Source organism: Triturus cristatus, chromosome 4_2 (assembly GCF_964204655.1).
Source record: "Triturus cristatus chromosome 4_2, aTriCri1.1, whole genome shotgun sequence".
In the NCBI taxonomy this organism is placed as follows: domain Eukaryota; kingdom Metazoa; phylum Chordata; class Amphibia; order Caudata; family Salamandridae; genus Triturus; species Triturus cristatus.
Window position 1 is genome coordinate 506,077,957 of NC_140586.1, and position 10,597 is coordinate 506,088,553.

At 38.3% G+C, this 10,597-nt stretch overlaps 1 protein-coding gene across 1 annotated transcript in view; it reads left to right on the forward strand.

Moving 5' to 3' along the window:
- The window catches only part of LOC146834626 (vitellogenin-A2-like), a 46,456-nt gene extending 36,395 nt beyond the window's left edge, over positions 1-10,061 (forward strand). The window contains exons 28-34 of the mRNA XM_085602099.1: positions 1,015-1,153; positions 1,246-1,381; positions 2,259-2,445; positions 6,376-6,464; positions 7,455-7,552; positions 7,647-7,828; positions 9,795-10,061. Of these exons, the coding sequence (XP_085458225.1) occupies positions 1,015-1,153; positions 1,246-1,381; positions 2,259-2,445; positions 6,376-6,464; positions 7,455-7,552; positions 7,647-7,811 (814 nt within the window). The 3' untranslated portion in view covers positions 7,812-7,828; positions 9,795-10,061. The remainder of the gene's footprint in view (positions 1-1,014; positions 1,154-1,245; positions 1,382-2,258; positions 2,446-6,375; positions 6,465-7,454; positions 7,553-7,646; positions 7,829-9,794) is intronic.
- The last annotated feature ends 536 nt before the right edge of the window (positions 10,062-10,597 follow it).

Below are 10,597 nucleotides of genomic sequence, written 5' to 3' on the forward strand. Positions count from 1 at the left end.
CCGCCGCAACACCCATTGCTTTTTGACATTGCCCAATATTTACAAGGTATGGGGCAGTGCCAAAAACATGACCATGAAATACCAGGTCTTAAGCAAGTGATATGAGTAGAAATATTTCATTTCTCCTCGTATTTTGCTCTTTCCACATGTGTTGCATTCTGCAAAACGCATTGAGAGAGTATTTCGCCTGTTAAGATTGTTTATGTGCAGGAACGTGTACCTCAGCTGGCTCTTCTGTGGGAAACCACGAAATGGTGTTCTGGAAATCATGGGACCACAGGTCCATAGTGGGCAGTCGCCCCAAGCTATTTAGAGTGGTGTGATGTTACGCTTATGGAAAGTCGCATAGTGGTCCACACACTCAGTGAAAAATTGCACTACTTGTCAGAGGCATAGTTACTTTGTTGTTTTGGAACAAACTTCCACTTTGGGAGTTTGTTCTTGTAGAAAAAAATACTTTGCCTAGCTGGCATATTAAGCATGGCGATAAGCCATCATATATTCAGAACCTTTAATGAAGCCTCTGCAGCAGCGCAACAATTCGTGCCTGACAGGTAGTGATTGCTGAATCTGCTGGGGTGTCCTCTGCTAGGAGTATGAAGGCCAGAGCCTCTGCTGACCTGGTGGGCTGGCAGGCCACTCTCTACACTCTAAAGGAATCTCCTGGAATGATCTAACTCAACAGTGATGGCACTGGAAATGTGAGCCGTGCCAAAGGGCTGATGAAGTGATTGCCAATGTCTCTAAAAGTACAGAACATGTACTTAAAAGATTAAAGGAAAGACTCCAAGTTGAAATATACAGACTGCAAAATCTCAACTGATCATAAATGACTCCCTACAAATAGATCAACTATTTTTTGATTCCCAACTCAAGCCAAACACAGCCATTAAGGAGCATGATAAGTTTTTTAAATGCTCCTTCAACACATAGCATTATATTAATGAAAACATTACACCTCAATTTATGCTTCATAAATCAGCATAAAGAATGAATATGTTATTATTTATGCAGGGTTGCACAGTTTGTCCCAGGAGCTGCACTTGTCGCTGGGTTCTCTGAAAAGATGCAGAAGAATCCCTCTAAGAAAGCAACAGTCGTCCTCTCTCTAAGCTCTCCAAGATCCATTGATGCAGTTATACAGGTTCCAAGGGTAAATATTACAGCTACTGACAGAAACACATTTCTATCAATATAAAGGGTGGATCCATCGATATTTAATGCCTTTTTATGATTCCTCTGCAGCTCACACTTTATTACAGATCCATTCAGCTTCCAGTTGCAATCCCTGCTGCTCACCCTACACAGGTCTCAGCCATCCAGTCCCCCAGCTGGAATATTTTTACTGAAGCCCCTGAGTACCTGCTGGACAACCTCAGAGGTAAACACTTGCCAATATTACATCTATATATTCCTTTGCACTCGAATGCACAAAAAATATTTTAAGGCCACACTTGCTGTTTGTCTGGAATTTATTTCATGTCAGAACATATCACACATTTATGTAAAAAACTTCAAATATAAAATTGCAAAATTTTGAATATATACATTTCTTCCTAATTTCAATAAATAGTTCATGGAATTTTATAAATGACTGAGCACAATTCCCAATAAAAACCGGTGCTATGACATACTTTAAATATGATTATTTAAACATATAGGTTTCTAATCTTTTAAACGCTCAAATATCAGGCACTCCAATAATATATACTTATACCACAGTCAAGGCATGAGCTTTGAAACTTAAAATACATACAAGATTTTAATGAGGCCTGTTCTAATCCATGCAACCATGACTTTACACTGGCAAAATAATTGTGTAGCATGAAGAAGGAAATGTGCACTTATTTAGCTGACAAGAGCATAAATAATATCAGATTTGCGCAAACAGCCACTTGGTGTTGATGATAGGAGCAATTGTTTAAACATGATTGCCAGTTAGTAGTGGCAACAGTTAACCTTGGCTTTCCCTTTGGTAACCTTGATCTCAGGCATCATGAGGTCAGAGGCAGGAATATCACATAGGCTAAGTTCTGACATTTCCATTCCTAGCATTTTCTCATCAGCAAATAGGATGCTGTTGAGGAGCTATGCCACAGAAGGGGTCTATTTAGCAACACCAAGCTTTAAAAAGTGTCCTTTCACTTCCAGTACCCAGTACATTATTGTTGAACAAGGCCCTGTTTTTAGAGTTTCTGTTTTTCTCATGATAAAGTATCCAAATATAATTATTTGAGTTTTTGTTTAATATTTGTTAGGTCGCTGCACGGTTTCCAAAGACACAATCACCACCTTCAATGATGTCGCTTTTAACTACTCGATGCCCAGAAGCTGCTACCATGTCCTGGTCCAAGACTGTAGTCCTGATCTGAACTTCCTGGTGATGGTGAAGAAAGTGGAAGAGTCTTCTGAACAAAAGGCCATCAATGTCAAACTTGGCAGCTAGTGAGTATTTTCATTCTTACAAGCTGAATGTTGAAAAGTGTGTACATGTGATGTTCAACTCTAAAAATCAGTAGAAATGATTGCCCCCAGGCCTACAGACACAGGACTGGGGAGCACCTATGTTTTCCCCTACATATCCCTGCACCATGTGGCAGGCACCGCATGGTGCCTGCCACGTAGTGCAGGGTTATGTGTGGGGTCTCTGTTTTGTATTGCAGCGGGTGTTGCTGAGCCAGAACCCCCCGCAATACAAAACATTGTCAATGTGACTGCCACAGTGGCAGTCACATTATGATTAGCCCTGTGGGACTGCCGGCTTGTAGGAGGGCCGTACCAATCCACAATATGATGGCGGACGGACTGATGTCTGTCCGCCATCGTAATCAGCCCCTAAGGCACTTTTGTGTATACTCTGCTTTATTCAGAAATGCACCCTATTATGCAGTGCTAAATCTTTTTGTGCTGATGCACACAACAGAAATATTTTCTGTACTGAAATATTAGGGCGATAGTAAGGGATTAAAATGTTATGGCCAGTTATGTTTTGCTGAGTTATGTTGATTTTATTTGTAGAGCACACATTCACCAAATGATTTCTTCGCAGTGATGAGTGAGAAGTTATGCTTGCAGAATGCTAAGTGAAAAATTCAATTTTACAATATCAGGTCTGCAATTCACATGACAAGATTAGGTTTGGCTCAAAGACGTAGGGACACAGGATTCAAAAGCCTTGAAGGACATAAATAAATATGGTGCCCTCTGGTTCTAGTTTTAAACAGTTTAGGAATACTGGGCCTGTTATCTGAGGAGGAGCTTTGTTTGCAGTCAGGGCAAGATCTTGCCACTCGCTGAGCTACAAACGTATGAGAGTTTCTATAAAAGATTTAAAAGGGATGCAGAGTATCTCACAGTAGATCCTTTGGCTAACAAGTAACCAGTGCAGCCTTTAAAGCAGATGGTTGGTGGATGGAAATCCTCAAAATCAGACTTGAAGCTGCATTTTGCACCACTTGCAGACTTTTCAATTTGTAAGTAGGTAGGTAAAGACGAAGCAAATTGACGTAACAAAATCTGGAGCTAATAGTTGTTGCTATTGCATGAATTTCCCATCTTCTGTCAGATAAGGAAGTAATTTCCAAAAGATTCTTCAATAAAAAAACATGAAGAGACCATTGATGTAACATAAACTGAACAGAGTTAATGAGCTATCAGTTTTGACTCCCAGAGTTTCCACTACTGGTAAAATAGTGAGGAGATCTCGCACTTCAAGCGGCCAGTAAGAGTCCAGCTACAGGTCAGATTTCCCATCAATGACTAAAACCTCAGTTATTTCATTATTCAGTTTATGCTTATGTTTTCCATCTAGTTCTAAATAAAAAGCATGTGGCATTGAAAGACCTTGTGGGAATGAGTAGCAATTACCTAATCTAGGAGGAAATTGTAAGTGGCCTGTAAACATACATATTTCTAAGCCCATTCTGGGTAAAGCCTTAGCAAGGAGAGTAAAGTCTATATTGAACAAGTGAGGGGACAAAGTTGATCCCTGTGGTACCCTGTGCCAACCTTACTGTTTGATATTGCCTAGTAAGAAAAAATTAGAACCAATTAATCTCACTCCCCACTGAGCCTTCTCTCATGATATGGTTGAGTAGGAAAATATGATCAGCCATATAAAATGCCGCAAATAGGTCCAGGAAGATTGAGGCATTGAAGTGTCTTTGATCCAAGTCCATTTATAGGTCATCTAAAATAGATAACAGAACATATTCAGTAGTATGTGGTAGGTGAAAGTCAGCTTGTGAATCCTCTAAGAGTTGTGTCTCTTGTAAATAAATACATAGAATACTTTCCACACATTTCTTGTGGTGTTGGCAATAATGGTTTAAAGGGAAGTGTATGATGAGTCACTGACTGTCTTTTTTTTACTTTACAACAACAATTCCTTTTTTAAGGGTGATAGAAACTAATCTTTGTTGAAGTGGAGTATTTAATTAAACAAGCAAAGGCTCAGGCTTATTGCTGGGTAATTGATCAACAAGGTTCAAATGCGGTGACTCGTTTTGCTTTGGCTGTCATGGAGAGTAGGTCTTCCCTAGTCATCTGGACTGAAGAAAGATACATTCTCAGAATAGAATTCTAGGTTGGGAGGCAGGGAAAAAAACCTTTCTAAATATCGAGGCTAAAGCTGGCAACATTTTCCACAAATACAAGGCAAGTTGCTTGCAGAAGGCTTATGAGGGAATCATGCAAAAGGATATTTTAGAAATGTCAAAGTGCTCCTCAACAATCAAAAAAAGGTTTCCTTCTGCTTATTTGAAGAGTCACTGATTACAAAAAAGAAAATGATTTTGCCTGACCAAAAAAAGATTTTTGTTGTATGCATCTAGGCCTTTTCTAAACTCTTCATTAGCATGAACGTAGAATAATCCCCTCCATTTCCGTTATGGCCTGCGGGGTTTGACTTCGTCCTGTGCTAAATCATAGGAGTACTATAGAGAAGCAGCTCATTTAGAAGTCAAAGGGGCATGGTTATCGAATGCCTTTATAAACCACGAAGCAGACAGCGAGACCCAGCTGAGTTCTGTGTAAAACTAGTCTTATTAAAGGACTCGGCAATAGCAGTTAATATTGCTCTATTCACAGCAAGGGATCCTAATGGTATAGGAAGTCTGTATTTCCTCACGGAACAATTCACAGATGTAATAAAAATGATGGTCATATGGGGAGAGTGAAGGACAGAAGGTTTACCTAATGACAATTAAAAGATTACACATGTTTTAAGGCATGCCCTATCACACATGTAGGTACCTTCATTGATTGTATTAGATTATTTGTGTACATTCATTCTAAAAATGCCCTTTGGCTCTCCTCTGAGCTTATTGTAACCTCAGTGCTCTGTATTGGGTTCTTACTACAGTGGTAATGCAACACCAGACAAAATGTGATCAGCTTGACTCTATTGGGAACAGTTTCATATTCTTGTATTACTTTGTCCATTTGCCATTTAAAACACAATTTGTATCGATCACTAAAGCTAGTTTGTACAATGTTCATATGCAGTAACATTTGTTTTAAGGAACATAGTGTGAAGGGGCTTGGTTCAGTGGGCAGCAAAGGTCTATATTACTTTTTACCTGCAGGATGATTTTTGTCAGTCTATTTCCAACAAATTGTTTTCAGGTGTAGACTCCAAGAGTAGTTGTCCACTTTGCTACTTGTTTGCCTGGGTTAGTGATAAATGTCTATTTTGCCAATAATGTTAACAGTGAGCTATGAACTGATTGGTATACCTCCTGAAGTTCACAATCTTGTAATAGAAGCATCCCTATTTTAAATTTGGCCATTCAAACACTAAACACAACTTATTCATTAACTGAGGGATCTATCACGTGTATCAAGCAGCATGGATTTCTGCAGTAATTAAAAGCATAGTAAAACAATGACACCTGCTTATTGACCCAGACCAGTCCTATCCCAAAATGCAACTGATGAAAAATTCAAAGGAATGAGACAACAATACAAAGACAGGCTATAAGAAAAAAGGTGGTCCGTCAAGCATACCCAGGCTGCCTGTTACTCCTAGCAAGAGAAGGGGCATGTGGTATGGGTGGTTGGTAAAGTCCACTTTCTGGGTGGAAGATGAAACGTATGACTCTCGGGTGTCAAATCAGAAGGTGCAATGTTCATTCTTGGGTATATGTCAAGGAAATCCTTGAGTGCCATCACTTGAACATGTTAGTGTTTATGCAGTAACCACATGTATGGTTTTACAGAGAGGGCTTTCAATAATTTCAAAGTGCAAGCCTATCAAACAATCAGGGCAAAGTGCTATAAGCATTGGCCCACACATTTACCATAACAAAGCATGTGATTTTGCTTTTGAATTAAAAGATAATTAAAACATACATATAATATATTCTTCTTCTTCAGTGATATTGACATGTATCCATCTGCTGACTCCATTAAGCTGACGATAAATGGTATTGAAGTGAACAGGCTGCCATATGAATCACATTCTGGTAGGTGACAGAGTATTATTGGATACGTCAATAATGAAACAATCAATCCATCACAACTGAAATGAGGACCCATTTAAGGGTCAGGGGTCTACCAATAAAGTTAATTCTCGCATTTTAAAGATTTTCCACGCTGACTTTTTGTGGCTTGATCTACAGTAGAGAGTTTGATCATAAAATCTGTATCTGAATTGGCTTGAGGATACATAGACACCATGTTCTGCCTTGATGACATGTGAATCATTTTTCCTTGCAATGTTGTAGGTTTGCTGAAATGTGATTCAGAACTATCACCAGAAGTGAAATCAAATACAAATGTGGTTATGGTACCAGAATATTGCATTTTGAAAACTGACATAAAAAAGTCGGGTGACCAGAATATTAAGTACCTAAATATATTGCAGATAAATAGGCATAGGTATGCACAAATTTACTTACCTCCACAGGTAATACCACAACAATATATATCCCAAAGATACAGAGACGTAAAGTTAAGAAAAGTAACGCTACACTTACCATTATATACATCCTCACACAATATTCTAGTTGTCAATATTTTATCCACAATATTTGACCATGTCAATATTTCTGTAGTCAATATTCTGACAAACAAGCACAAATGTATTTCCCTTTATTATTGAGTCAAACCTAACGTGGAATTGATAAGCCTTTACTGTTAGTCTATAAAGTGCAATGATTAGGCATTGGACAGGCCTGTAATTATTTGGACAATGTTCTCTAGAGATTGCACATGCCTTGCAAATCAATTAAAGGAGCCCTGCTGCATAGTCAGCATGTTTATTAGCAGACTTGTTGCATTCTAAATAGATGTTTCAAATTAAAAATAGATGCACATCTCCTATTCATTAACAGATAAATAAATCTCTCTTATCTCTAGCACTTTTTTGATCTCTGCTGCATGTGTTCCACAATATATTATGTAGTTCCTGGTTCATTTGAAATTGAACTACGCTACACTTCTTTTGATTCCAGAACCGCATTTGAAGATTGAAAAGGAGATTGATGGGCTGATCCTGCTCGCACCTGACTTTGGCATTGAGAAACTTCACTACAATGGAGTCACATGCCAGGTATTCTGGTGCATTCCACTCACTGTGGTGTTGGCCATATTGACAAGATTACATATATTTACATCAGAGGTCTCTTTCCTTTTTTATCATAAAGGTTAGACCAGCTTTGTGGATGAAGGGCAAGACATGTGGAGTTTGTGGCCATCATGATGATGAGCGGGAACAGGAATATCAGATGCCAGATGGATTTGTTGCTAAAGATGAGGAGAGTTTTGTCAAATCTTGGATTACGGAAGAATCATGTTCTGTTCAACAGTGATAAAAGGTTCAGAACTGGTGAGTTGACAAAATTGATTCAATGGAGGAAGTCAATAACTCTAGAAGTGTGGCCATCATTTTATTGGAACCAAGTCTACTATATAGAATGGCAGAGGGACCCCTTTATCCACTAGCACATCTCCCATTTCAACTAGTTTTTCCACATTTAATTTCCTGGTATCTTCCAAGTCATTATTGAATATTATACCATGGTATGTTAGCAAATATAATTGTGTCTCCAGTTACAAACAGTATTGAAAATGTCAAATTACACACACACACACATGCACAAATGTTACTACACCTACACACAGACACATAAATACCTACATCTTCTGTTTGCTAAAGGGATGAAATATGACACTAAAAGTGGTTCCAAGAAATGTTCAGTTTCTAAACGATTGGATGGCATTGCCTGTGAAGTACAAAGCATTTAACAGTCATATCTCCTCACATTCAACATTTGCGGTACGAGATTCTGAATGGATACCAGTTCAGTATATGGAACTAGGGTGTTGAGGGCGCCTCTTCAATGCCAGTTTGGTATCATATGTGTCGATACTTTGCAACCAAATTCAGATTGAAAGCATTGACATTTTGCCAACCCCCACATTGACATGGCAGCCATGCTAAAAAACGAAGTGTTCCCATTTGGACTGTCACCCGTTTGTGAATTTCAAAAATCAAGCAAATGAATTAAACTCATCTTTTTAAATGCATTGCCATTTTCTTCAGGGAAAACAGCTGCATTAAAAAAAATATTTTTTCAAAGTCAATAACTGAGACTCGCAGATCCCATCAGCCCACCATCCTTGTGATGGCCTCCAAGTGGAAGGAATCATAATTTGCGACTTACCTGATGAATATTAATGAGGTAGGATGAATTGCGACACACTCTGAGTCTGAGTTTTCCAACTAGACTTAATGATACATAGATGAGTTCAGAAAAGTACTTACTTGTAACAAAATTAGTGGTTTTAAACTGAGACCCGTTTCACACCCATTGAGACAGAGAACCAATTATGCCACAACACAGTGAAGCTAGTGACCTTAGAAGGTTATCGACGTCTTGGGCTTTAACTCAGAGGTGTACTTGAGTCCCCTCTTGGTGACGTTATATTAGTTAGGCCCAGTTGATCCTAGGGAGCTGATATGTTCCCCAAGGCAGAGAGTGTTAAGGTAGTTTGACTGAAATGAGGACCCACATATTGGTCAAGCGAAGGAGATTACCCAGATATGGCTTATGTGCTGTATGACGGATTAATGGAATTATGCCCTTTGGACAATGCCAATGGACCTAGGCTCTTACATATTTTTCTGCTTGTGATTCACCTACCCTGCAATTGAGTGGACAGGAGGGTGGGGGTGCAAATGAAAGTCTAGTCTTCTTTGGTTTATACTCTTAAAAGTGTTGTGCTATTGTAAAATATAATCTTGCAAATGTTGCCTTTATTGACTATAAAGTGGGCTTTACTTATGATTTAGATTACAAAAGTTTTTAAATCTAATTTATAGAAATAGAGGTCTACATCCAAAGAAGGATAACAGTCCCTCTTGTAATGCCATATTTACAAGATAACTTGTTTTGAAATACCACACTTTTGCCCCACACAAAAAACAGGTGTAAATTATGTGAGGAAAATCGCAACATCTTAGTTTCGCAGCTTGTAGTGGAGGAACGTAGCTTGGGAAGCTAATATGGTATCCGGTAGAAATTGCATCCTGTGCGATTGGATATGTTATTAAGTTCCCAAATAATGAGATATGTGTAATGACACCCATGGTGATGTCTAAGCATATTCTACCAATAATCTGGGAGTTTAGTGCTAAAAATACAACCTATACTCATATATGTTTCGCTACTAACAACAAATGTATCTGCATTTTGTTGTGCATTTATTGAGGCTTCCTATGGTAAACACTGTAAGTGCCTCAACATCAAATTGGCTGTTCCATGTTGCTAACCTTCACTCTTTTTGTACAGATTCTACTCTGAACCCTGGTGATAGCCTAAGGTTGGCAAGGAGTGAAGATTTTAGTGACACAACATGATGCTGATCTGGAGAACTACAAAGCACTCCGCAGAACAACCACTCAGAGGATGAAATTTCTGCATCAACCTTTCACCATTGTGTCATTTTAAATGATTCTAAATTTAAATCATACCATGACTTGCCCTTTCAACTATAGAATGTCAAATTGCATATAAACATAATATTTTCAAATAAACAATACTTTCATTCAAAAAGAAGTACAAGAGTCAATTTTTCATTTCAGTTATCAAGACATTAATGTTTAAAAACTTATTTGATATTTTCTCCAAAGAGTCAGGATTGGTTAAAATATTTTGCAGTGGCACTAGAAATAGGGGTGCAGCACATGATGCAGCACCCAAAGAGAGGTCAATAGAATAATGGAATACAAAGAGGATGCTTCAAAAAAATTTATTTTACCTTCCAGAATTTCATCTGTGTTTAAATACATATGGTTAAATGTCAAGCACACTTTCCTTTTACTGCTAATTCATTTATCAAACAATACCTGTTTCTGTCTCTTTTTGGCTGTGTAGGACTGTCATTCTGTAACCTGAATCCAATTAATTGTATTGTATTTTATTGTAATTGCATTTATATAGCACTTACTACCCTTGACGAGGCGTCAAAGAGTTTTTTCGGCAAGTAGCACGCAACTCTGGAACCCATAAAGTATTAGTGTCGAGTTAGTAGACCGAATAATGAAAGTAATTTGAGGTGGTGGATAGGTTAGTCAGTTATTTGGATTCAGAAG